General features: G+C 52.0%; 2 protein-coding genes and 1 long non-coding RNA gene across 9 annotated transcripts in view; 2 read left to right on the forward strand and 1 right to left on the reverse strand.

The window, feature by feature from the left end:
- Window positions 1–13082, reverse strand: part of Spire2 (spire type actin nucleation factor 2) — a 28760-nt gene extending 15678 nt beyond the window's left edge. For 3 of the 6 annotated variants that reach the window (XR_015443698.1, XM_087192778.1, XM_004842619.3), the window contains exons 1-2: window positions 12776–13082; window positions 3188–3231 (exon numbers count right to left, since the gene is read on the reverse strand). Coding sequence is in view for 3 of the 6 variants with exons in the window: in XM_087192778.1 (XP_087048904.1) it covers window positions 3188–3231; window positions 12776–13022 (291 nt within the window). In the remaining 3 variants the exon portion in view is untranslated. Of the gene's footprint in view, window positions 1–2021; window positions 2190–3187; window positions 3232–4091; window positions 4317–12775 lie in introns of those variants that run through there. The other 3 variants (XM_004842620.4, XM_004842621.4, XM_021256515.2) reach the window with 3 other exon arrangements.
- A 138-nt stretch (window positions 13083–13220) lies between these two features.
- Window positions 13221–14850, forward strand: LOC101698575 (uncharacterized). The gene is made up of 2 exons (XR_205154.3): window positions 13221–13441; window positions 14018–14850. It is a non-coding gene; the product is annotated as an uncharacterized LOC101698575 (long non-coding RNA).
- A 7510-nt stretch (window positions 14851–22360) lies between these two features.
- The window catches only part of Fanca (FA complementation group A), a 49772-nt gene continuing 44445 nt past the window's right edge, over window positions 22361–27687 (forward strand). Inside the window, exons 1-3 of one of the 2 annotated variants that reach the window (XM_087206826.1) lie at window positions 22361–22578; window positions 24990–25023; window positions 25714–27653. In XM_087206826.1, coding sequence (XP_087062952.1) covers window positions 27326–27653 — 328 coding nt within the window. In that variant the 5' untranslated portion in view covers window positions 22361–22578; window positions 24990–25023; window positions 25714–27325. The remainder of the gene's footprint in view (window positions 22579–24989; window positions 25024–25713; window positions 27654–27687) is intronic. The other variant, XM_013071429.3, reaches the window with a different exon arrangement.

Consider the following 27687-nt stretch of genomic DNA (forward strand, 5'->3'; position numbering starts at 1 on the left):
CCCGTTCCTAATAAGTATTTTTTAAGTAATTAAAAATCTGTACAGCCTCACAGTAGAGGCCCCTTGACTCGCTACTTCTCAACTTCTTTCTCTCTCTCTCTTTTCTTTTTGGAGACAGGGTCTCACTATGCAGTTCAGGCTGGCCTTGAACTCACTATGTGGCCCAGCCTGGCCTCAAACTCACTAAATCCTCCTGCCTCAGCCTCCCGAGTGCTGGGATTACAGGCGTGCACCACCACACTGGACATTTCTCAACTGTACTGGCAGGGACCCTATGCTCACCTTCCACCCTGATGCCCTAGGACCAGGCTCAGTGGGAGGCCCTGGGCAATGTGGCTGTGCTCACCCCCAATGCTGGCTTTCTCGGCCCTGCCTGCACAGAGCCCTTAGAAGGCCAGGGCCCTCAGCCGGCTCAGCCCAGCTCAGCAGGGCAAGCATCATGCTCCTGACTAGAGCAGCTCTGTGTTTATTTCCAAAGGTTTTCACACTTTCCTTTTGGGGGGGATACTGAAGATTGAACCCAGGGCCTTCCTACTGAGTTACATCCCTGGCTGTTTTAAACATTTATATACATTTTTTTTGAGAGAGAGAGAGAGAGAGAGAGAGAGTGAGAGTCTTGCTAAGTTGCCGAGCTGCCCAGGCTGGGCTCACACTTGTGATCCTCCTGTCTCAGCCTCCCAGAGCACTGGGATGACAGGTGTGGGCCAAAGGCCAGGCTTCATACTTTCCTTCATCAAAGGTAGGAAAGATGCATGCACACAGGACAACAGCCTTCCTGTGCACAGCACCTGCAGAGTCCTCTTCATAACTCATCCGCTTAGTCACCAACAACCCACTGTCCCCTTCCCTAAGGCAGAGGCCAGGGACACCAGACCCTGGGCCACAGCTGCCAAATGAATGATAGGCCTGGGACTGGTTCACGCCAGCCCTAACCTTTGTGCCCTGCTCCCAGGGTGGCAGTGCTGTGTGGCAGATGGCGCCACACCCTCTTCGGGCACTGTCACTTCTTCCTGTGTGCACCTGCTGAGTGGCCTCTCCTCCCATTTCCTGGGCCCCCAGCACCAGAGCCCAGGAACCCAGCCCAGGCCGGGCACCACAAGCACAGGTGGTGAGAGCCAGTGCCCAGCAGGGAAAGAGCTCTCAAGCACAGCCCATGTCCTAGGAGTTGCTGCCCAAGCTCTGGACCCTTGCAAAAGCGAGGCAGTTGAGGGAGCAGAGACCAGCGGCCCCCAGAGGCCAAGCCTGGCGATCTCTGCTGCAGGCCGACGAGAAGGCAGGGATCTGCTCACACCCAAGTCAGAGGCCCAGCCACCGTGGGGTCCCTTGGGGATGTGCAGCTCCTGGGTGCCTCAGTGGCAGGAAGGGTGGAAAAGCACAGGTCACACACGTCCCCACCCACTGTCTTTTGACAGGAAAGAGCAAGGTTAGGCTTGGGGCAGGGAGGGAATTTCATGCCACCTGGCTCTCCTGCAGCTCTGTGCTGATGCTGGGAGTGAGGCAGCACTGCTGGGAACCTCAGGAGAGACCAAGCAGGAAAGTGTACAGCCAGGGCCTGGGCACTGTGCCCCTCTTCCTTGCCCTGGCCTGGGCTGGCCTGTGCCAGGGAAAGGCTGACTCTCATCCTGCTGTCTGATAGCTGACAGGTCTGTCAGTGAAAGCTCTTCTCTGCCCCAGTCACGGGAAACTCTCCGGGAGGCACAAACACTTCTTTCCTATAAGAGAGGCCTCGACAGCGGGCCAGGCCCAGTCCCCAGTGAAGCTTCAAGTTGTAGCTCCTGGCTGCACTGGCCCCTGGGAGCCTGCAGGCATGGCTGGCTTAGAAACCTGCTGGCACCCAGAGACCCTCTGGCATCTCCTAGAGCCCATATAGCCAGAGTCATGATTAGGTACTAAGCAGAGACCCCACTCAGTTTCCCAGGGGTGGGCTCTTAGGTCTACTTGTGGGCCTCTGAGGAAAGGTCCAGACCACATTCCCCCTGAAGTTCCTTATAAATGTCTTTAAGATGCTTAACAACAGGAACCTTTTGGAAGAGTCTTCACGTGGTAGCCAGCAGCTTCATCTCTACTTGGGAACTCTGGACAACAGGAGCCAGCTGACTTTCCTGCCCCAGAGTACAGGACTGGGCGGGGGGCGGGGGGAGACACCACCTGGAATATTATGCAGCAGTGAAAAAGAATGACCATGGCCACACAGCCATCCAGGGGTGTCTTAGAAACACATAGTCATTCCTCCCCCAAATCCCCAGAATCTCTATATAGAACAGTGCCACTTTCACAGAGCTCACAGCAATGCAGGGTGCTTTTATATTTCATAGTGGTGGGGATATCTTGTCACTGGCATTGTTAGGAATTATGGGTGGTGACAAAAAGCAGCACATAGCCTAGGGCCGGCTTTGCTCTGGTTTCTATGTCCCCAACAGCAATCATGTATCCACTTTGGATTGTGCCCATCTCCACCTCTGGCATGCCACTGTTTAATATACAAGTAGGTTTTGCAGTAAAACCCTGATTTTTGAAGACAGTGGGATGTTTGTTCAAACATCAGGCTCAGGGCACAGGAAGACACACTGGTAGTGAGGTCTGAAGCCTTGGCTGGGTGGGGATCCCTTGGGCTGGTTTCCTGATTGCCCCTAGAAGCCACCCCTAGCCCCAAGCTCTGTGCCCTGCAAGGCCAACCCTGGAAGGACAGCAGGCCCAACAGCACGGCCCCTCGACTCTTGGGTGTGAGATATAAGGGTGGTGACTGGGGAAGCCCAAGGGGCCTTTGCCCTCAGGTCCTCTGCAAATGGGTTCTTCCATAAGCCCCTCTGCTAAGCCCCTTCAGTGTTTCATCTGTGTCTTGGCTCAGTGAAACAACCCTAACTTTATATGCTTTTGCAATTTACGTTAAACAATCCAGGTACATTTTGACATGTCTCAACTCATCTTTAAGACTCTCTTTAAAGCCAGGCATGCACATGGAAGCCTGAGGCCAAAGGACTGCCTTGAGACTGAAGCCAGCTGGGCTACACAGCAAGTTGAAGGCCAGCCTGAAGAACACAGTGAGACCTTGTCTCAAAAATAGATAAAATAGGGCTGGGGATTTAGCTCGGTGGTTTCGCCGCCTGCTTTGCAAGTGCAGGGACCCAAGTTCAATCCCTGGTACCAAAAAAAAAAAAAATAGATAAAACAAATCGTTTTTAAGTACCTGAGCTTCTGAGCTGGCCGGCGGCACCACCAAGGTTGTGGGCTCTGCAAGAGAAGACAGTAAATCAGGCTGGTGGCAGCCCCAGACCCCCATGCACAGGGCTGACTGCCCTTCTCCCAGCTCCTTTCCCTTGGGGAGCACAGCACCCCCAAAGTCTCCAAAGGAACAGCAGAGGGGGCTGGAAGCAGCTCCAGATGGAGCGTGCACAAGGCCATGGGGTTGATCTTTGGCAGCCCCAAGGAGGAGAGAGCACAGGTCACTCCGACACACCTGCCAGGCCCAGCACGAGCCAGCTCTGGGCAGCACCTGTGGGCAGGATGCCTGGGTGTAGGGACAGAGAAGGTGCAGCCCCACCCCCAGAGGGCTGATGTCCCCTGGGGTGCAGTGACAGTGACGGTCACCGGTAGGCAGGCTTTGCTGAGATAAGCCACCCTGACTGCAGCTCCTGCCCGGGCCTTTCCCCAGACTGAGCCCCTGAGAGCAAGCCCCCAGGCTAGGGTGCAGGGGAAGCCGGACCCTGCACTTTATCTGAGAAACTGGGGACTGGGGACTGAGCCCACTTCACAGAGCACAGCTCAGGAGGGGCTGGGAGGGCACCCACCACAGGGGGTGATGCCGCATCAGCTGTGAGGGCTGGGATGCAGCTCAGTGGTGCTGCGCCTGCCTGGCGAGTGAGAGGCCCTGAGTTTGATTCCAGGTACCCCCCCAAAAAAGACTAGTGAGTTGAATCTGCTGTGCCAGCCGTGCCCACTCCTCCCAAGATGCCAGAGAGCAAGACAGAAAGCTGCCCTCGTCACAGCTCGGCCACGGTGCGCAGGGAGCTCAGTGGTCTGAGTCTCTCTGGAGTGCAGCAAGCAAGAAAAATCCAACCGTGAAAGCAACAGAACCTGTGCACTGCACAAACCTTTCCAGAATGCCCTGGGGACCGGGAAGCCTGCCAGAGCCGAAGGGGGACCGCAAGCCATTAGAGTACTGAGAAACGATCCAGCCCCACACCGCAAGGTCACCGAGGCGAGCAGAGGCAGCGCAGCAGCAGGCAGTGCACGCAGTGCACCGTGTCAGGCACTCAGCGAAAGCCCAAAGCTGGGCCTGTGACCAGCGACCTTCGGGAGAGGAAGAATCAGTCGGGAGCAAAGGCACTTTCTGGAGGAGGCCGGGAGGCCAGGCAGGGCGGGGCGAGGCGGGGCGAGGCGGGGCGAGGCGAGGCGAGGCGAGGCGAGGCGAGGCGGGGCGGGGCGGGGCGGGGCGGGGCGGGGCGGGACGCGCGCGCGTGGGCTCTCTGCAGGCTGAGCACAGGTCCTGTCCAGGGCCTTGGGTGCCGGGAAGCTTCCCGCTGGATTTTTTTTCCAGTAATGGAGACTAAACCCAGGGCCTCAAGCACGCTTGGCAAGCACTCTGCCTCTGAACTATATCCTCAGCCTTTTCCTTTCTTCTTTTTCCATTAAGTTTATTGGTCCATTTTAGGTGTACGATATGATGACATTCATCACTGGGAACTTGTACCTTTACAAGGTGCATCTTGGTTCTTATTTTTTCCCCATTCCCCTGTCCTTCCTTTAATCCTTCCACCCCTCCCTATTTACAGAGACTTTGTTTCCATTTTTTCCTTTGCTGGTATTTTTTCCTTTCCCTTCTTTCCTTTCCCCTCCTCCTCCCACTTCCTCCTCCCCTTTGGACCTTTTCTTCCTATTTCACATTATCTATTACACATGTTGATCCTTATGCACCCTTTCAGTTCCTCACATCAGGGAAACTATTCGGTATTTACATATGTGTGTCGTATTTATTTCACTTAAGAGTATGGCCTCAGGGCTGGGGATTTAGCTCAGCGGTTCCACCGCCTGTCTCGAAAGTGCAAGGTCCTGAGTTCGATCCCCGATACCAGAAAAAAGAGCATGGCCTCCATTCGCATCCATGTAGCTATGAATGACTCTAGTTTCTCGTTCTTCATGGCTGAGTAGTACTCCATTTCCCTCAGCCTTTTTCATTCTCTTTAAATTTTTTTAAATGCCTTTTTTTTGGCTGGAAGGTGCAATTGTCTCAGCCCTGCACTTGCGAGGCAGGTGGGGTGCCACTGAGCTACATCCCCGGCCCTCTTATCTTGGAACGGGGTCTCACTTGCTCAGGCTTGTCCTCAACTTGGGATCCTCCTGCCTTGGCCTCCCGAGAAGCTGCAATTCCGGGTGTGTGCCACCACCTCCAGGTTCTGTTGTAACATCATTAATTCTTTGTCCCTGGCTTAAATAATATGCTCATGAATCTAATTATGTCTTAATTTGCAAGGTCTTGGGGTCTTTGGGGTTTGATGAGCAAGAACTGGTGTGGACACTACACCCCCACAAGCCAGTAGGGAGGCCTCAGCCCATACTTGCAGCTGCCTCCTCCAGGCTGAAGCCATGGCTCCGCCTCTTCGGTGCGGTACCCGGGCTCAGGGAGGTGGAGGAAGGTACCCGAGGACTGGAAGCCAGTGAGCACACGGCAGCGCAAGCTCACCAAGACTGCAGATCCCAACACACTCTTCACTAACCCACGTGGCACCTCGGAGCTGCCAGATAGGGTCACATATGACTTTTACTTATTAAAACATTCTCTCCAGGGGCCGGGGATTTAGCTCAGTGGTTCTCCCACCTGCTTCGCAAGCGCAAGGACCTGAGTTCGATCCCCAGTACCAAAAATAAATAAATAAATAAATAAATAAATAAATAAAACATTCTCTCCAGGGAAGAGCACCTGCACCGACAAAAGCAGACCAAGGCTGTGGGAAGCCGGTGTTCTTCACTGTCACCCCAAGCTCTGCTAAGGGCTAGTATTCTGCTCGGGGCCACCTCTGCAGGGGCTCAGCCTGGCTTGGGGAGAGGAAAACACTCCAGTATTCTGCACAGAACACAAGTGAAGATCGATCAGAAGTCAGAGCATTCTCTCGGAAACCACCCTGGTCACGGAGTAAAAGAGGATGACTTCAGAGGACAACTTCACTTGGAAGACAGCACCTGGGAGCCCTGAACCTGGGTTCCCCTGAGCAGCTCCTAAGGGAGGTGTCCCACAGGCGCATGGAGGGAAGATGTCACCAGCTGCCGCCCGGGGTCATCAGGCTCCAGGTGTCTGTCTGTGACCTCACTTTCTTCCTTGCAGGATGGAAACCAGGCTATTACGGTTTGTGTCTAGACACACCGCCCCCCCTCCCCGCCCACGAGAAGCCTCATGCAGCCATGGGTGGGGCTTTTTCAGAGGTGGCTGGATCTAAAAAGTGGGACACTAGAATTGATTCATGGTGCACTGCTAGGACCAAGGGCACTAGGGCTAAGGGTGTGAGCACTGCCCGCCTTAAGCAGCCTGGATAAGATATAAGGAACAGAAAGAGCTGAGTCCTCCCTTGGTGCTTTGCTGCCTTCTGCCCCCCATGAGCTGTTTCTCCTCTGCCAGGCCACCCTGCCTTGGGGTCAGCTGATTATAGACTGAAACCTCTATAAACTGTGACCAAATAAACCTTTCCTCCTTTAACTTAGGGTGTCGAGTATTTTCTCTCAGCAACAAGAAAAGTAACTAAGACACATCCTAACTCACCTGTCACCTCAAAGGGGAAGTGAGATTACCAGACACGGACACTCTGGGGTGTCACTGTGGACACGGACAGCATATTGCCAGGAGCCCTGGGGTCTGCGTGGTGGGGAACACAATTATCCCCGTCCTGCGAGACCACAGCCCCCTTGCTCCCCAGGCCCAGCCCCAGCCCCAGCATTGAGTGACGACCAGAAGGGGTACACACCCCCCAGCCCATGTCTCGGGCATCAGGTTCTCAGGAGCGCCCATGTGGCCACAGCAAGTTGGGGGGACAAGGAACACTCACTTCTGGCAGACACATGAACTGGCCACAACCGCAGGAGAGCACCCACGTCGCCTCTCAGAATCACCCCCTCTCGCCTCCATGTAGCAGGTCTGCCACATGCCTACAAAGTCACCCGAAGCTGTCCTGTCAAAGACTCGCAGAGATTTCTGCCTAGAGGACAGCAGGGAGCCACTAAAGCGAACACAGTGTCCTCTGTGCTATGTTGATCCAAGACCCCACCTTGGGAACAAGCATTCATAGCCCCTGGCTCAGAGCTGCAGCCACCAGAGAGCTGGTGCGCAGCAAATGCTCTGGCAGTGGGTGCCTGCAAGGTGGCTGGGTGCAAGGGTACAGGACTCTTCGGTGGTGTGAAGAGGGCACAGGAGAACACAGGGAGTGCACACCCCATAGGTGGAGGGGGTTCAGAGAGCCGGGGACCTGGGAGTCAAACACCCTGCCTGGCTCTGAGGACCAAAGTGGTTCCCTCTTGGGCAAGAGCCATCCATGCCACCGAGGTCACGCCAAGGGGTCAATAAAAGGCACCACGTGTCTGGCACTTGATAAGCTCTCCATAAATGCTTGCTCCATTGTCAGGAAACGATTTTAAAACTCAGTAGAGCCCTCACCAAGCACCAGCCCACAGGAGAGTCACCCTGAGAAACCACAGGAGTCAGAAGTCCCATGTTTGTTTAGCAAACAGGGAGCTCTTTGGGTCAAAGTGACCCGGGTGTGTCTGCCTCCCTCCACCTCCACCTCCACCTCCACCTCCACCTCCACCTCCACCTCCACCTCCACCTCCACCTCCACCTCCGAGGTTTGTGCTCCACCTCCGAGGTTTGTGTTTCACTTCCGCATCCTTTCAACAGACAGCCAGGCGGTGGCTGATGGGAGCTGGACACCATCCCCCCTCCAGGCACCAGGCCGAGACCTGAGAGAGACCTGGGTGAGGCGCCAGCAACCTGAGGGAGAGGGACGCTCGCTCAGCATCCTGCATTCCTCACAGCCCTGGCATCCTGCTCTCTCTGAACTCCACAGCCAGCCCCACCCTGGCTGGCAGGCAACAACAGCAGTGGGGACAACAGTGAGGCCGTGGCCTGGGGACAGTCAGACCCCGGGAGGTGCCCCCTCACTGGGCCAGAGGTCAAGGTCCTTGTGCCTCCCCAACAATGGCACCCGTGGATATCCCCAGTCTCCTAGACCCAGAGAGTGGCAACCTCCCCAACACCATCAAGCTGACACTCAGGCCTGGACTGCCCCCACTCGCTCAGGGCTGACACCAGACCACGCCTCTGCCCCTCTCAACCACTCAGGTCCCGGCTGATGGAAGAGTCGCTCGGCACCGATCACATGCACTTGAGCAAGACCTGGACCACGCAGTCTCAGGGCTGAGATCCATGGAGCCCCGAACAGCAGATCAGCTGTGTCCACAAGAGATGCAGATTCCCAGGTGTGGCTGACTAGGGTGGGACCCAGAGACCCTGACACCCCCAGGGCAACAGAGTTAGGGGATGACCACCCTGAACTTGCATGAGGATCTGTGGCTCCATGCAGCTTTGGAACAGATTCCTGGGCCTGAACTGGAAGATCCGGCAGGCCTGATGCTGAGGGTGAAATTGGGCGAGGCAGTGTTCACAAACGCCTGTCCTCGCCCCTCAGCTGTCCTTGTTCTAGTCCCCAGAGCCCATGAATGTTATGTCATGGGGCAAGTGGAATCTAGGGCCAAGAAGGTGAGTGCCAGTGGCTGACCTGAAGGTCAAAGAAGGCTCAAGGTTTACGGACTTAAACTGCAAGAGAATAAATGCACGCTGCTTTAAACCAGCAAATTTGTGGCAACTTGTTGTAGAAGCTGTAGGAAATCTATCCACTCTTCTTTGGGGGCTGCTGGGGATCAAAGCCAGGGCCTTGTGCGTCCTGGGCAAGTGCTCTAGCACTGAACTACACCATACCCTCCTCTCCTCAGGAAAGCGCGGGAGGCAAACCCACCGGAATAAGCAGATCCTCACCCCCTTCAGTGCCCTGAACCCTCCTACAACATGCCTAACTAGCAGGCCGAAGCTCCAGGCAGCCCTCATCTCTCACCAGCCTCAGCCCCCTCCGGACCAGGCCTCCTCAGAGGGGTCAGTCAGTGATCACAACCAAATCTCAGTGGATTGGCTTAAATGGGCCGCATCCCAGGACTGGACCATGCCATCAAGTAGTAGGCTGTAACCGCCACTCCAGTGGCTTATGCTGAAGCGGAAAGACAGTCAATTCTGTCCTAGGAGGCAGAGAAGCCAACCTTCATGGACACTGGGATAGTGGTAGGGAAGGACCAGGGCCGAGGCGGCACAATGCACACAGGGACACACACACACACCATCCCTTATAGTGGAGCCCTCCTCCCAAACACACAGTGTGGGGCTGGGCAGGCTGGGGCAGGTGCCCTGGCAACACCCAGACACAGCCACCCAGAGAGAAGCAAAGGAAGGACTGTCCTTCTGCGGTGAGCCTTGATCTGGCGACCCAATCAGGAAAAGGATCTACAGACGCTCACACCCACAGCACATCCAGCAGCCAGCAGTCACCACACCCAAAACCCAGCCTGGGCCTCACCCTGACCTTTGCTTCCCCTTTTCTGAAAGGAACACTGCGGAGAGGACCCAGTCACCATCAAGAAATGTGGGAGGAAGCCAGTTGTAGAGGTACACACCTGTAACCCCAACACTCAGGAGGCTGAGGCAGGACTGCAAGCTCCAGCCCAGCCTCGGCTTCATAGTGAGATCCTGTCTCAAAAAAACCAAAAGAAAACAAGGCAGGCTGGGGATGTAGTGTGAAAGCCTGTTTTCCATCTCCAGTACTGCAAAACAAAAACAACAGCAAGCGGAACAGACAGACAGGCCGTGGTGGGCTGAGGGGGCTCAGCAGCACAGGGAGCCAGCAGTGGGGACAGCACATCCCTTAGAAGCTGGATCCCACCTCTGCTCCCAGGCATCCACAGCTGGGATGATGGTCGCAGTAAAGGCAGAGCAGAAACAGCGATGGAGCCCAGCTGTGCTCCCTGTGCCAGGCATTGTGGGCCCCTCACTAGTGTCCCCTCACTGTCCCCTGGCCCCTGGGTTTGGGCCACCATCACTCTGAGATGCCAGAGCCACTCTTCAGCAGGGCTGGAGTCAGGGGTAGAAAGACAGCTGCAGCTTTCATGGGTGCACAGTCCGGTTCCAGGCAGACTTCCTGGGAGTGTTTCCGTGTTGGGAACTCAGCTTGCAACAGGAGCAGTGCTGGTTAGGCCTGGAGTCCATGTGGCGTAAGCTGGAATGGGGGGCTGGGGGGGCCGCCTGTGGAGCCAGAGGCAGGCTGCTGGGGTCTCTCGGCCAGGTCGGGGCGGAGCTCAGTGGCAGAGCCCATGTTTAGCATACATAAGGCCCTGGCATCTCCAGGGCCAAAAGAAAAAGTTGTCCAGAGAGAAAAATTAAAACTCTGTGTATGACTGTGTGTGGGCAGAGTGAAAGGAGCGAAGGGAGAAAAGCGAACTTCACCCTGCTGCATCTCATGAGGACATCAGACTCTCACCTCCACACGTGGTACCTGGAGGACAGTGGGCGGGGGTCCGGAACACCCCAAGAACAGTGCAGGGCCTGACACCCGAGCAGCCGGGTCTGAGGGTGTGGCCTTGCTACAGGACAGCGTAGCCTGACGGACAGAGTTTTAAAAAGGATTCCCCATAACGAGGTTCTAGTATAGCCTCTTAAAGATAACTCCACATGTTAACATGCTTTCCATTTGCCCACTTAGACAAAACAAAAATACAATCAAATAAACCAAAGCTTCCAGGCAGGCTATGAAGCTAGGGAGGTTTCTTCGTCTTCTTTTAGCACTGGGCATCAAACCCAGGGCCTGCACAGTGAGTTACATCCCCAGTCTTTGCTTCTGTTTCATTTTCAGTTTGACAGGGGCTCACTAAATTGCCAAGGCTGGGCTGGAATTTGTGACTCTCCTGCCTCAGCCTCCCAGAGCCCTGGGATGTCAGGCTGCATCACTACACCCAATTGGCTGTGTGTTGATGTTTTTCAGTTGCTTTAAATATTTATCACTGCCTCAGCCAACCAGAAATTCGTAAGAGAGGACAGATACAAAGGGCCCCATGCCCAGTGAAGCACATTCAGAAAATGAGTTGGCATCAACAATAGACCGAAGTGCTGACAAGGCTGATGTTTGCCTTTTCCTGACTGCTGCTTACAGGAAGCAACAATGGACATCTCTCTCAGTCATGCAAGCCCAGGAGAAGGCTAGGCTACCTTTGTGGAGCAGCTGAGCTAAGTTTTAGCTGATTCAGAGGTTCAAGGACAGAAGGGTAAATTCAGCTCCATATACTTTTCTTAGTTCTTAAAGAGCCACCAAGTCCCCATAGTCCCAGCACTCAGGAGGCTGAGGCCAGACGTTAAAATCAGCCTGGGAAACAGAACTCATCTTTTAAAAAAAGAGGCTGAAAGTCATAAATCTCATTTATCTGAGACATGTTCATGAACCAAACCCTAACGAAAGACCATGACGAACAGAAAATGAAATTTGGCTCCTTGGTGCCACAGGCTGGTACCTCTCCCTAAAGGTCAACAAAGTGCCCTCCTCGGCTCTGACCCCAGCCAGGAAATGCTGCTGGGCTGCCCTACCAGGAAAGAGACTGAAGCCACCCTGGGGGCTGAGGAGACCCAGGACCCTCACTTTCAAAGGTGGCCCGGCTGGAAGCCAGAAGCTGGTGGATTCTTCATCTCCAGAGCTCGCACAGCCCAGGGAGAACATGGCCTCAAGTGGAAACCATCCACAGGCAGGTTCTGGCCCGTGCCCAGGGCCACCCCCCCGGACCTGCCCCTCCCCTCATCCAGCCTTGGAAAGACAAGGCAGCAGAGTGGTCAGACTGATCCCAAGTCTGCCTCTTTCTGAGTCATTCTGGTCAAGCTTGTGCCTCAGCTTATCTGAGCTTAAAGTGGGAATAACACCATGAGCACTTCCCGCACCGACGTTATCTGTGCTTTTTGTGCAAAATATAGCGACTGGCAAGGGTAACAGGCAGGGTATGGACGGGGCACTGGTGCAGGCAAGGAAGGGCCAGGGGAGGAGGAACTGGACTTGGGTGCCTGCCGTCCATCCAGGAGGCCCTCAGAAGAATTTCAAAACCCTCGGCCCTCGGGGCTTGAGAGAAGCCAGCTTCGCACGGCAAACACACAGATGCCTTTGTACTCCCAACCAGGTATCAACTTCTGGGTAAAAGCCCTGAGCGCCACACACTAACACTCCAGTTCTCCCGGGGGGAACTGAAAAAAGTAAACCCTGAAACTCAGTACCCTAAATAGACTTCAAAACCTTCCAAAGGCTTTGTCTGGTTCCTATTGATGGTTTACATCAGAAGAAGCAGGCGGCCCTCTCCGAGTTACATTCTCCTCTCCACCAAGCCCAAGCCTGCGTGTCAGCTCCATTCAGCCCGGATCCCGGCCGGCACACCCTGCCCCAAGAGCCCGGGACACGTCCGTGTCCTTTCCCCCTTCAGGTCCTGCGGGGTCACCGGCCGAGGCAGACTCCGCACCCAGGGGCCCTGCGTGACCTGCACTGAGGGCTGCAGACCCCAAAGCGGGAGCACCGGAGCCGGACGGCCAGAGCCGGGGCTCGGCGAGGCCGGAGGCGGGCGCTCGATGCTGCAGCCCAGCCCGCGCGCAGGGCGGGGTCCCGGGGACGGGTCCGGCTGAGGCGGGGAAGGGGAGGGAAGTCCTGTCCCGGGAGCGAGGGCTCACCTGGCTCCCGCCGCGCGCCCACCGAGCCGTCCCTGCGCAGCAGGATGTCCGCCGTGTCGCGGATGCGCCGCCCTCCCGGCGCTCCCCGCAGCCCGCGGCAGCCCTGGAAGCACACGGCCCAGGCCTGCTCCTCGTTGATGGGCTGCTCGTACACCTTCAGCACCTCCTCCAGGGACAGCTCCCACGGCTCGGCCCGCGCCGCGCCCCCCGCGCGCTCCGGGGCCGCCGCGCCGCTCGCCCGCGCCATGGCCTCCCATCATCGCCTCCCGCGCCCGCCGCGGGTCCCCATCCCTACGCGGCGGGCGGGCGCGGGGCGGGTCCTCACGGCGGCGCGGCGTCAGCGGCGGCGGGGCGGAGCCTGGTGGCGCGCAAAGATTGAGGGTGGGGACGCGGCGGGCTGAGCTCCAGGACGGGGCGGGGCCTGGAGGCGGGAGAGGGAGGGGTGGGAGCGAGCAGCTCGGGGTGGGAGCGAGCAGCTCGGGGCTGGGGCCCGACCCCGGACCCCGGACCCCGGACCCAGGACCCGCGCCGGGCCGGGGAGACGCTCTCACCGCGGAGAAGCGCCCGGGACGCTGGCCGCTCTCCGCCTCCTCCCTGGCAGACTGCGGCCACTGGAGCCCACGCGCGATCCCAATGTAGGCCGGCTTGCGGCCGGCACACACTGAGGTGATTGTGAGGCCTGGGCTGCCCGACGCCTGGTGGATGCCCCAGGGGAGCGGTGGGCTGTGGGCGGCACCCTGTCACCCACGCTTGGCTCGAAGAGGCAGGTTACACCTCGAAGATCGCTGGAGAGCTGGCTAGCAAGGCGACCTCGGGAGGTTGCTGTAAGGTAGAGTGTGTGTGACACTGGCGGGCAGATAGGAAGCATTTCCAGCAGGGGACCACAGTGGCCACAGGACATCCCTCTTCCTTCATTCCAGGCCGCCCACCACGCCTGGCACAGAGGTAGTGCGAGTCAGGCTGCTGGCCAGCTTGGCAAGGCCCTTGCTCAGCCACAGTTGTGCCAGGTCAGAATTGCATGGCAACAGAATGCCATTGGGCAGGAAGTGGCAGCTAGGCCGTGAGTCCCAGCCAGTGTGAATTCCAAGGCTGGGGGACTGGATATCCAACCAGGTCTGGGGTGAAACTTGGGGCTCTGAGGCTCCCTGGTGACGCTGGGCTGCTGAGTATGGGAACCACAGGGTAAGGAGTCTCACCTCACTAAAGACTTGGCCCTCTCCTTGATTTCTAACCTTCCCGCAGGAAAGAATTTGATGAGGGATTGCTGGCACGCAGTGCCCTCACAGAGACCAAGGTTCAAGCAGTTGGTAGAAGACTTTTTTTTTAATAAAAAAAGAATTTGATAAAGTGAGTTATGCCTTACCTTTCTTGCTTGCTTTCTTTTGTTTGTTTTTTTGAGACAGGATCTCACTTTGTAGTTCAGGCTGACCTCTAACTCAGTCAGTCCTCCTGCTTCAGCCTCCCAAGTGCTGGGATTACAGCCATGTGCCACCATGCCGGTCCTGCCTTACGTTTCTATAACCACTTGCTGGGCATCTTTTTCATCTTTCCCCAGTTCCTGAGCTTGTAAGTATGGCCCCCACGGGGCTACCAGCAGAGGCGAAGGCAGGAGTTCTAAGGGGCCATAGCTGGAACCTTCTGGACTAGCAGTCCAGGGGATGGCAATGTGGGTGGAGCAGATGGAGCCACTGGCCGAGACCTACCGCTGGAAGAGACCTGTCGACCACAGAGCAGGGCGGTGGCTCCCAAACCTGACACAGATTAAGCTGAACTCTGACCTCGGTACCAATCTTCTGACACAAAAACACGTGGCCCTGGCACTTGATATCGGTCTTCTAGCACGAGATCAGGAGATCAAGTGGGGAGGCAGGAGTTCCAAGGGGCCACAGATCAACTAGCTATCAAAGAAGGTATAAAAAGACAGCAGAAATTGACTGTGTGATGGCCCTTTGCAGTGGTCCACTCTGCATGCAGAACACATCTTCTCTTTTTTCTTCAAAGCATCCACTTTCTACTTTTCCTTTTCTTTTTCTTCTTATTTCAACCCTAAAATAAACAGTAATCTTTCACATTCACCAATTGTTCTGACTAATTCACTGACCCGGACAATAAGAACCTGGAAAACACTGCCAGTCCCAACCCCACCTGATAATACTGCAACACAGTCTCCTATGTATGTCGAACAAGGCTGTCTACAAGGAAGTTCCAGGGAAATCCCTGCCTCACATAGTGCCCAAGGGAATTGTCCTACCCCATGTGGTGATGTGGTGAGCAGGTTCTTGTGGGCCCACACACAGAGTGGTTTCTGCTTTCAGAATCCACTCAAATAGAGACCTCTGCTCACAACATCTTTTCCTGGGAAAGTCTTCCTGGCCTGGTGGCAGGTGTAAATGAAACTGGTGGGGAACAGGAGCAAAGAATAGTGACTTCCCTGATGGAAGCTGGCCGGGATGTCATAAGGGCACCTGCCCTGTTCCTCTAGGGGTCTGGATCTCCCTTACCACAAAGACTGAGAGTCACATTTGAGGAGCTTAGTGAGGACCTGATGATGCTCACACTTACCTGACCTGGTGGCCCTTGAGGCCACTTAAGGGCACCTTCCTAACCTGGTGTCATTGTTTCAGGGCTCTCTGTGTGCTTTCCAGGGTATGTGCCAGAAAGATTTGAAACACTAGGATACCAAAAAAAAAAAAATTAAATTAGGTTCTACTTATTTATCTCTTGGTTTATTTATCTGAAGGTCTAGTTCCCTAGCCATGGCCAAAATAAGGAAGAAGTATCAGTCAGGTCTGCCAACACTTGTAGAAACTTTTTTTGGCAATATTCTACTGGGAATTGAACCCAGAGCCTTCACACTATGCTACATCCCCATCCCTTTTAAAATTACTTCTTATTTTGAGATAGACTCTCCCAAGTCATTTACCCACATATCCCTAAAAAGTACCAAATAAGATCTAGAAGTGGACCTAAGGTGAGAATTCAGCTCAGTACATTCTAATGCTGATTGGTGGCAGCAAGGCCTTCAGTTTTAAAACTGGGAGCCTCTGAGTGACTCTTAAGCTAATAATCAAAATTGATCAAATGCACTCAAAGCTGATTCAATTGGACCAGGACTTTAAGCTGCTGGATGCAGCTGGACCCTCGTGTGGTTGAGGATGCTAGGCACAGTGACAAATTCCACCAATTACTAACTGAAAGCAAAGTCAAGACCAGCACTTCCTCTGGGTTGATAAAATGGCACCAAGGATAAAACACTTAGCTATTTGTCCAGGGAATGTGCAACACAAGACCTCAGAATAAAAGAAAGATAGTTCTTCCATAACTTGAACTTGTCAGGAGGATTTCAAAAATAAAAGTTTATTTCCAGCTGTTAATAAGACTCTCAACAGTTCAAGGTGGCAGAAATTGCAGTAGGTCAATCATTAACCCAGCTTGGAAGGCTTTGGGCCAAGGCTATTTCTAAGTTCTGTGATCATCTGCAGCATACTCAGTTCCACAAGGCTGGGAAATTGCCCTGGGGGACAGTGACCATGGGCCATACTGCTGGGAATGGGTCTGAGTTGTTTAGTGCAATGATTAATCCTCCAGTGTTTGGTGTTGGGTAATGACGTTATTGAAGTTACCATGTTTGCAAAGACACTCCCACATATTTATCTTCTGATGCAAGCTGTTCACTCTTGCTGTGTACAGAGTACGGGGCACTGCTGTCTCAGCCTGGAGTCAACCTGCCCATCTGCACTGAGAGGAGGCCAGAGCCACAGGAGAGGACAAACGCAGCCACTTCAGCGGGCAAGAGGCACCTATACTCAGTGCAGACTGGGAGCTCCACTAGTTGTGCTTTTTCCCATGTTCTGTTTGTTATTCGGAAAAAATACTAATGAGAACTCTTGGGGGAACTGTACGCCATCACCTTACAGTGGTGATGTTACAAGGCACCTGTGGCGCGATGACTGCACCTGGCATAGACCAAACAACTCTGGATGTTTACTTGTGAGCATCTGCAGACATGGAGACAAGAAGACCCCAAGTTTAGGTTCCTGGAGGCCAAGAGGATGAATGGGGACTGGGGACCCAAGTATTCCGTGGCTACAATTGCAAATAACTCCAGGGTGCTGTGATCCAGGAGCACAGGATCCATGCAGTGTAGCAAGAACTTTTGTGGCGTTCAGGGACAGAGTCTGGAGTGAGTCAGGCACAGACAATATCTGAGCAGAGGCCTCTGATGTCCCTCACCTAGACAGAAATGGAACTGCTTCACCTGTGAGGAGTGGATAGCAGAGCTTCTTGGGTCTTGCTAAATCCCTTCCACATTCAAAAACAGGTCGGCTTCTCTCCAGGGATACCACACACACCTTTTGCAGTGAGCAGTTGGTGGGTTCAAGTTTCCCCCACCCAGAGGCCCCTGAATGGCTCTTTGTTGTTCTTTCTGCAACCAGGCAGGGCCCAGCATTCAGGGGTCCAAGAGGAATAGCTGAAATATAAGAGGCTGTGTTTTGTGCTCTAGGTTTATTTTGGGATAATGATAAAGGCCACAAATCCTAAGGGATGCCAGAGAAAGCCAGGCTGTGCTTGGTCTCAGACAGGGAACCTAGAACAGCTTGGAGGGAGGGGGCCTGAGGACATGCGCTGCAGGCTTCTGGGCTGGTGGCTGAAGACCTGGAGGCCAAGTGTAGCTGGCCCTGGACAGGAAGAAAGGATCTAGTGGACAGTATGATACACTCCCACAGCAAGGCCCAGAACCAAGAACACAGTGCAGGGGGGACAACAGACAAGGTCTTGCAACACTTGGGAGGGAGGGTGGGGAGCAAGGGGTGGGTCCACCCCAGGTTCTTGATCTGGAGGTGGGAATAGTCAAGGGCTCTCTTTGCATCCCACTCAGGACACTCAGAGTCATTTGTAATTTGAATAGATAATGAATGGAACCCTCTCCCCACGTGTCACTCCAGGATGCTTACTGTAAGAGCCTCTCACTGCACCTAAATGAAGCATCACATCCTGGCTGGCATCTGGTCTTTGATGGTGACATGGCCACCCCACTGCCCATCCTGGATATAGTTGTGATAATTTCCATACAAAATTGGTATTGCTGAATTTGATAGGGTTTAGTGTTCAAAGGTACAAAAAAAAGATATAAATTGTAAAGTCTTCTCCCCTACACTGGCCTCAGCCACCTCTGGCAGAGACAGCCATTGTGGAGGGGGTCTAGTTTTCCTTCCAGAAACGTCACATACCAGTTACAAACGTGCCCATGCCCTGCTCACATAGGGTGGCATTTCACACACCCTTCCTGCACTTTGGTTTCTCACCCTCAGCACAAGGAATGAGCCTGTCACTGTTTGAAGAGCTTCCAAATTCTCTGCAGGGCTGCAGGTCACTGTGAGTACCCCAAGTCCCACACAGTGGTCCACCAATGAACAATTGGTTGTGTCCAATCCCAAATGAAAAACCTGGTATGCACTGTTTCCTAAATCATCTCTATACCCAAGTACCTTTCACTCAGTGAGAGCACGATTGATACTTGGCCATTTCTACATGTGTGGTATACATTCCAAGAAATGGACTTGCTGGACTGAAGGACATATGAACTTCCGTAGATACCAACTTGCCTTCCGGAGAATGCTCCTAATCCACACACTCACAAGTGGTGTTCGAGGGTGTCTGTTTCCTCAAGCTCTCTTAAACACTTTTTTTTTTTTTTGGTACCGGGGATCAAACTCCTCAAGCTCTTTTGACACAGAGTAGGATCAATCTTTCAAATCTCTGACAGATGAAAAATGGTTTAATTTGCACTTCTATTTTAGAGTGAACAACATTCTTATTTATTCATTTATTTATTTTGGTACTAGGGATTGAACTCAGGACCCTGCACTTGCAAGTCATGGGGTGGCACCACTGAGGTGAATCCCCGGCCCCACATTTTAAAAACTTATACAGTTCAACAAATATTTATTAGGGGCCAGGGATTTAGCTCAGTGGTGCCGCCCCCTACCTCACAAGCGCAAGGTCCTGAGTTCAATCCCCAGTACCAAAAACAAACAAGCATTTGTTGACCCATTTGTATATGCTAGACTGTGCTCTAATTGATAGGGATATATCAATAAACGAACCAATCTTCACCCCATTAGGAAAGCAACAATAACCTAACCATTTAGGTAAAATGTAATTTTATCTTAACCATTGGAATTGAATTTCCCAGATATTACAAAAAAAAAAAAAGAAGAGAAACCATCACACCCACATAGGGTAAATAGCAGTGATTGGTTTGTTTGTTTGTTTTATGCACTGGGGATCGAACTCGGGACCTTGTGCTTTTGAGGCAAGGCGGAACCACTGAACTAAACCCCTGGCCCAGTGATTGGTATTCTAAATAGGTATCAGTCACCTGGGTAGGGGACCAAGATCTTCTAAGAAAGATCCCTGACCCACCCTTTACCACCAAAAATCCTTGCTCATTCCTTGTGTGCTACCTATGTGACTTGTTTCCCCATTGGATCCCCATTTAATCAATATTACCTAACTATACTTGTCATAATCTTATTGGTCGTTCATAGTTTTGTCAACCTTGTTGATAGATTTCCCTCCAATTTAGGGTGGCTGCTGTATACAATAGCTACCTTCTTCCCGGCATGCCCCTACTCCCACCAAAAGAGTAACCTAATACTTGCTCTCCTCCTAGCAACTAGTGACATCACAGGCTCCTCCAGTCCCTAGCCACTACCTCACTCAGCCCCACCCCAGCTCCTATAAGAAGCGCTCCCAGTCCTGGCCATGTTGCTTTTGTCTGTCCTTTATTCAGAGACAGCCCGGCAGATCTGTTCCCTACAATAAAGGCTTGTTGCGGCCTGGTCTGGTCTTGGTTTTCTGCTTTTTTACCTGCCACTTGTGAGTTCTCATTGGATCAGTATTACCTAAGCAACTGTACCCATAATCTTACTGATGATAGTTTTGTCCCACTTTGAATCCACCTCACCTCATGGCTTTGTCCCACGAAACACCTTTGAAAAGTTGGGTGAGCAGGCCACCCACTTTCTGGTCCTCCTTCTGTCTCTCTGAGACAGAAGCTTTCTTTCAATAAATTTTTCCTGCTCTTAACCTCCATTGTTCCTAGAATTCATTCTTTGACTTTAGAGAACATGAACTCAAATTTTGGATACCTAGCAGGATTGGAGTTACATCTCTTCCCCTGTATCAATTAGACTACCTCAGATTTCTTTTGCCAGATTAGTCTGATGCCCTTAATCTCAGTCTCAGGCAAAGTCTCTGGTCATGATCAAAATGCAGATAAATTTTGTTTGTTTTTTGGTACTGGGGATCGAACTCAGGTCCTTGTGCTTGCACAGCAGGCAGCGAAACCACTGAGCTAAATCCCCGGCCTAAAATGCAGACAAATTTTCTGCCAAGGCATAACACACATTGTCTGGAGTCCTGAGCCTGGTCTTTACCCACAGAATTTCTATCAGCATTCTGGTCTTCTGAACTCTGACCAGAAACTCCCATCAAGTACAGCCTCAGGCATTGCAGCTCTACTTTTTTAGCCAGTGACTCCAAACCTTTCCGAACTCTTTCTATGAGCCAGTCTGAAAGGCTCCTGAACCACATGGTCAAGTATAGTCACAGCAATGACCCCACTTCTCTGGTACCAAATTCTGTCTTACTTTTCTCTTGTGGCTGAGATAAAACAATCAACACATAAAGTTAAAGGGGGAAGGATTTATTTAGCTCACAGTCTGTAAAGGTTTCAGCCCATAACCAGCTGGCTCCAAGGCATTGCAAAGGAAAAACAGTTCATGGTGAGTGGAAGGTAGCAAAAGCAACAAAGGACAACCGTGGGTCTTTCTATCCCTTACATCTTTCTTTCCCCCCTGGTACCAGGGATCAAACTCAGGACCTTGTGCCTGTGAGGCAGGCATGGTGCCACTGAGCTAAATCTCCAGCTCTGTTCCTTCTGTCTTATCCAGGCTACTTAGGGGAGGTAGCACTCACACCCTTAATCCTAGTGCACTAGGTCCTAACTTTGCACCATGCATCAATTTCAGCGTCACACATTTTAGATCCAGCCACTTCTGAAACAGTCCCACCTATGACCACAAGAGGCTTTCGGGGGACATCTAGACACAAGCTGTAACAACTACCATTTTTGGTTTACACAGACAATTATCTTGACAGTGTTTTTATATTTCCTTTCACTTTATCCATTTCTGGAGATGTAAAATTTTTTTGTGTGTGCAGATCCAAATTTCTGTCTGATATATTCCTTCAGTCTGTAGAACTTTAGCATTTCTTGCAATGTGAGTCTGCTTTAATAAATTTTGTCACTTTTTTTTTTTTGGTGTCATGGATCGAACTCAGGACCTTACCCTGGAGAGGCAGGTGGTGGAACCACTGACCTAAGTCTGGGACCCTTGTCACCATTTACATAACTGAACATGTTTTGATTATATCAAAGATATCTTTGTTTGGGCTGGGGATTTAGCTCAGTGGTTCCTCCACCTGCCTTGCAAGTGGAAGGTCCTGAGTTTGATCTCCAGTACCAAAAAAAAAAAAAAAAGATATCTTTGCTAGGTTTTCTGAATTGATGGGTTTTCCCAACACTTTATAAAATTTTTTTTGGTACTGAGGATCGAACTCAGGTCCTTGCACTTGCGCAACAGGTGGTGAAACCACTGAGCTAAATCCCTGACCCCCTTTCAAAATTTTTAAGGCTTACATTTTTTATTAGTAAATGATTACATTTATCGTGGGGAGTTGGTACATGGACGTAATACACTTTAATTATTTTTTCACCCCTTACCCATTGCTTTATTTATTATTTATTTATTGTGGTACCAGGAATCAAACTCAGGATGTTGTGTTTGCAAGGCAGGCATGGCGCCACTGAGCTAAATCCCTGCCCCCACATTACTTTAAATATGCCCTCCATCATCTCCTGCTCCCGTGCCTTTAGGTTAGAAGTCTGCTATAATTCATATCTTTGTTTCTTTGTATTTAATGTGCCTATTCTCCCATTACTGCCATGATATTTTTTGGGGGGGATCGAACTCGGGTCCTTGCGCTTGTGCAGCAGGCGGTGAAACCAGTGAACTAAATCCCTGGCCCCTGCCATGATTTTTTTTGCTCTTTGATGTTGACAGTTATTGTTTTGTTTTGTTTTGTTGTTTTGGGTATCGGGGTTCAAATTCAGGACTTTGCACTTTCCAGGCGGGCAGCAGCGCCACTGAGCCAAATCCTTGGCCCTGTTTTATTTTGTTTTTGAGACAGGTCTTGCTATGTAGTTCAGGCTGATCTTGAACTCACTATGTAGCCCAGGCTGGCCTCAAACTCACAATCCTCCTATCTCAGCCTCCCAAGTGCTGGGATTACAGGTGTGTGCCACCACGTCCAGCAATGTTGGCAGTTTGAATATTGTATATGGATGTATCATATGGTTTCATCTGTCCCATTGATTGTGCTTTGAATCTTCAGATCTTACAGATCATGTTTTTATTTCTTGAAAATTCTTAGCTGTTATCTCTCTCTCTTTTTTTTGGCACTGGAGATTGAACTTGGGACTTTGTGGTTGTGAGGCAGACGCCGGAACCACTGAGCTAAATCCCCAGCCCGAGCTGTTTTCTTTTAAAGTGGGTTGTTTTTGTTTTGTTTTGGGGACCAGGGATGGAACTTGGGACCTTGTGCTTGTGAGGCAGGTGGTGGAACCACTGAGCTAAATCCCCGGGCCAGGAGTGGGTTGTTTTTTATCTTCTTACTTTGTGTCTTATATTTTTTGACTGAATGACAAGTGTTGGATTTGGCCAGTAGCGTACAAGGTAGGTGTTGTTCTGTCTTTTTTTTTTTTTTTTTTTTTTTTTTGCGGTATGGGGGACAGAACTCAGGACCTTATGCTTGGGAGGCAGACACGGTGCCACTGAGCTGAATTCCTGGCCAGTGTTGTCCTGTCTTAAACTGGACATGTGCCTTCTGCCAAGTCACTGGGGTAGTCTGTGTGGTCAGCCAAGGGGCTGGGTTTAGGCTTGAGGGTGCCATGGCTGCCTCTGAACACCACCTGCACTTTCCTCTAGCACGATCCTCATTACATGGGGACAGTCCTGCCTCAGCAATGTGCTCCTTGCACCCACTGCACCCCCAGCATTCAGGTTAGCCTGTGGATTTCTGGGTGTCTTTGTCTCACCTCCAGCAGTCGTTGCTGGGGGTGTCACTTGTTAGCCTGGGAGTGGAAGCAGAGTGCAGAGGGCGTTCTCTCTTGTCTTAGTCCATCTCCAGTCTTAGACTCTCCTGCCCTGGGCTCTGGATGGGGCTTTCTCAGTGATCCTGCCTGCATCCTTGGGGCTCCTCTTTGGGAGAGTTTCCTGCCTCCCTAGTGGGAGGAGTCCTTGAAGGGTCTGGCACTGGAGCAGGCTCTCCCCATGCTCCAGAGTAGATGTTTTCTCCTGGATCCTTTCCCCAGCCACAGTGGGTTTCCACCTTTTCCCTGAGTACAACACACTTAGCTGCCCTGGCTGTTTTCAGGCTTTTGTTTCGCAGGAGAGAAGGGTCTGAGTGGGCTCTGTGGCTTCCTGTGCAGCGGCCTGTCCCTTCCCCAAGCAGGGACACTGTAGGCGGCTTCTTCACATGCCTCTTCCAGCCCCAGTCTCCCTCCGGAGTTCCCAGGGAACTGTGTGGATGAGAACCTGAGAGTGGGTGTCTGCTCTCCTTGTGTTTGTGGCTCCCAGGGATTCTGTCTTTTCACCCACACTTGGCCTTCAGCAGTTTGTCAGAGAATTTTATCTTGTTCCTGTGCATACAGCACCTGGTATCTCTCCTTCCTGCGATGTATAGAGGGGCAGTGTGTGGATCTCATCTTTTTAGAGACTGTCTTTCCATGGGTGTCAGGCTATTCGCTTTTCAGGAAGATAACATCTCTTTTTTTCTCATTGTTGGGGTAGCAGTAATGCTTTCCAATCTTCCTAAGTATAAGTGAAATGCACAGATGATTGCAAATGAAACAAAGACAAACATTTTTTTTTGCTTTTTTGTTTTTTAATTTTTTGGTACTGAGGACTGATCCTAGGGCCTCACACTTATTAGGCAAGTGATCTTCCACTGCACTAAATCACCAACCCCCGAAGACAATTCTTTTTTATTTGTACTGGGGATCAAACTCAGAACCTTGCACTTTCGAGGCAGGTGTAGTGCCACTGAGCTAAATCCCCGGCCCCCAAAGACAAATTCTTAACAAATTTCTTTAAATTATTTCATATTGGTTTATGATGTGTGAGAAGAATACAGGATTTCCACTTACATTAGTATGTAAAGTTTTCTTTTAAATTGAATTTTAATATTTTTGTTTGTTTTTTTTGAATTTTTATTTTTTGAGAACTGAGTTAGTTTGACAGAAAATAGTCTCTAAATGATGCAAACTCTCAGCAGACATCAGACGGGTGAATGGATTGACTGGTGTGTTGGACACATGATGCTTAGAAGGGTCCCACACGCTAGGCTTGCACACCTACAAACCTTGCACTCAGAAGGCCGAGGCAGGAGGACATCAATCTAAGGCCCACCTGGACTATAAACCAATACCCTGTCTTAAAACCAAACAAAACGCCCCAGTGATCCCTGCTCGCTGCCCCTCCCCACCTTAGCTTAGTAACTTCAATTCTTTTTTCTCGCGGCACTTAACCACATGGCATCCAGCATGCCACAATTTACTTACAATGTCCCTCTGTTCCCTCTGATGGTCTGTGTGCCCCACAGGCCCCAGCCTTTCCTGTCTTGTGTTTCTCTCCCTGCCACGTCTCCAGGCCTTGAATAGGGGGAGTCCGACCACGTGTGCTGAATGAGCACCGCATGTGTTCATAAAATATTCACAGTAACTCCATTGCTGTGATTTCATTTTCGCAGGAATCCTATGCAGGAGATAAACATGAGATTTAAACATGAGGTTTTTCACAGAAGGAAAACATGAGGTACAAGTTGACCTTATCTTGAACTTGTAGAGCTCCTAGATCAAGGCCAAGGTGGAATCCAGCTTTCTCAGGAGACCAGAGGCTGGAAAACTGGGGCTCAAGGCCATGTCTGGAATACTCCCTGTTTTTGCAAATAAAATTTTATTGGCACAGAGCCACATTTGTGACATACGGTTTACGGCTGCTTTCCTGCTGTTGTGTGTAACTGAGCAGCTGCAATGGAGACCATGGCCCATGATGCTAAAATACTGACTATCTCTCCTTCTGTGTAGGGTGCTGTCTGTACTGGGACCCACAGGTACTCAGGTGAGCAGTATGTGAAGGTTATTTTCGGAACAGCAGGACAGTGTAGTTCTCCTTTCCACTGTGCTAACATGTATAATGATGGCACAGAAGCAACAGTGGATGTGGGAGCTTCCTGGGGCTTCTGAAACAAATGACCACAACCTGGTGGGATTCAGCAATAAATTTATCCTCTTATAAAAAAAATTGCTTTGTTTTGTTGAGACATGTCTCACTATGTAGTTCAGTCTAGTCTTGACTCGAAACTCCCCTGCTCTGAGGGGCCCAACACCCCGGCCCTCAGCTCACTCTTACGGGTAAAACTGTTGGCATGGTAGCACGGATCACGGCTGTGCCACCAGCTGGAACTTGGGATCATCATAAACTTTACCCTCATGCACCAAGGGGGAAAAGGCCATTCTGTTTAAGAATTTCCTTGATCAGGGCCGGGGATTTAGCTCAGTGGTTCCATCGCCTGCCTCATAACCACAAGGACCCGAGTTTGATCCCCGGTGCCAAAAAAAAAAAAAAAAGAGAGAGATGATGAGGACCAAAGTAAAGAGCAAATATTAATGTATGCTACCATGCTCAGCTTACTCTTCTGCGCTTTTAATTTTACGTCAAGAAATAAATGTTACTACTTTTACAATGGAGAGAAAAATCCTTTTCACGTTTGTGTAAAAGATTTCACTTTTCCTTCTGAAAATGATGAAGACAGGTAGTGGGCAAGGAAACCGGTGGTCACATGCTGGTGGCGTGGACTTGTGCTGAAAAGAAGGTATACCCTGATCTGTCTTCCTTCAGGAGGCCTGGACATGAGGCCCTTCTCAGAGCTGGGATTGCAGGTGTGTGCCACTAGATTTTCTCTTCTGAGGTGCAAAGCAGTCCTTTGTTTACCAGCACGACAGTGCCACCTTTGGGCCAGCAGGGTGGACGTGTGCAGTCCTTTGAAAGCCTGCAGATCAGGCTCCTGGCTTCCTCTCTTGCTGGGGGCGCTCTTCCCTCTCAGGGAGCTTCCTTCAGTCAGAGCAAGGTAACAACTGACACAAGCCTGTCTTGTGCGCCTTGCCTTCCTCTCAGTCTATGAACAGATGCCTCTCAGGCTGCTGGATTCTGGGAACCCAGCAATTTTATGTAACTGTATTGCTGACAATTCTGTCTCCTTTTTTTTTTTCGGTACCGGTGATCGAACTCAGGACCTTGTGCTTTCGAGGAGGCAGCTGCAGCACCACTGAGCTACATCCCCCAGCCCATCTGTCCCCTTCTTTGATACTGCCATTGATGAATGATTTTGCTGGAGGAGGAACACAGTGGTCGGATCTAACTGAAATACTGTGTGCAGTGTCTGTGCATATGTATGGTATGTGTGGGTGCCTGGTATGCGTACAAGTGATTGATCTGAACAGTGTGCGTGGGTGTTAACTGTGCATCTGTGTATGTGGTGTGCGCGCACATGTGGCATGTGTGGTGTGTTTGCACTGTGATGTGCTGTTGAGTTCCAGCGGAGGTTGATTCTCTTGGGATGAGTAACAGCTCCTACCAGGGCTCCCCACCAGTGCCTGTCCCACCCTCACCTCCTGTCAGCCTCCACCTCTCTTATCTCCTGTAAGGAATCTGGAGTAATGCACCTTCCAAATGTGGCTGTGGTGATTGAACCCACCCACCTCATTTCTTGGAGAACAATGCTTCTAGGAAGTGCAGATGTACAGTGTGGCAGGTACCAGCCACTGTGCGACAGAAACAGGCTCCCCAGACCAGCCAGTTCCCTTGAGGAAGGGCCTTCCAGGTGAAAGGTTAAGGTCACTCCGACCCTAACCCTCAGTGCCTCTCGGTGCCTCCAGCTCTGGATCAGGCCCTGCGGGTCACCTCCGCTCTGGGCTTCCGGGCAACCCTCCAACCAAGACCCCTTGTCCGTCCCAGGGAGCCCCTGAACATGCCAGGCTGGTCTTACAAACGGAGAACCTGAGGCAGAAGGCATTCTCTGGCTGGTTGTCTTTTCTGAGCAGCCCGGTGCTGAGCAGGGAGCGATCTTACCAGCTGCATGCTCTCCAACCCTAACCTTTCAGGCCGGAAATCCCCTCTGGTCCACTTTCCCATAGTCGGAGACAGATCTGCACAGCAGCGGCTGGGAGTTTTCAGCAATGCAGGCCAGAAGTTTTTAGCATCTCCCCCAACTAGGTTGGTCCGGTTGTCTCTTCAGGATCAGCTGGACGCATCAGCGACTTCACCGTTTCTTCGCACGTGATACCACAGTAAATCCAGCTCCAAATGCAGGTAGACTTTTCCCTGGTTGTCAGGCAGTACTTGAACTCCTGCCACAACCAAGATGACTGCCACGCGTTTCCACCCAAAACCACTACCAATGTGGCCAAGACGTGAGGCTCGCGCCCACTTGGGGGTGTGGCAACGTGACCGTCAGCCAATGGATGTGCGCGTCTGGGCGCAGCCAATGGGAAGGCAGCGCGGGCTCCGCGGCCAGGGCTTCACCTGTGGCCGGAAGCTCCGCATGGCGGGCCTGCGGGGTCCCGGTGTCTGGGCGCGGGGCTGCCGGAGGCCCTGGGAGGAGCTGTTGGGTAAGCGGGCGTCTGCCGGCCTGCGCTTGGAACGGCGCTGCTCCTGGAGCCCCGGGCGCCCCGACGATGGCGGTGTCCCAGGTTCTCCCCGGGGCTGGGGTCACATCCGGGCGAG

This window comes from Heterocephalus glaber, unplaced genomic scaffold (assembly GCF_053883595.1).
Source record: "Heterocephalus glaber isolate CG9 unplaced genomic scaffold, H.glaber_assembly_v1.0 deba00000071, whole genome shotgun sequence".
NCBI lineage: Eukaryota > Metazoa > Chordata > Mammalia > Rodentia > Bathyergidae > Heterocephalus > Heterocephalus glaber.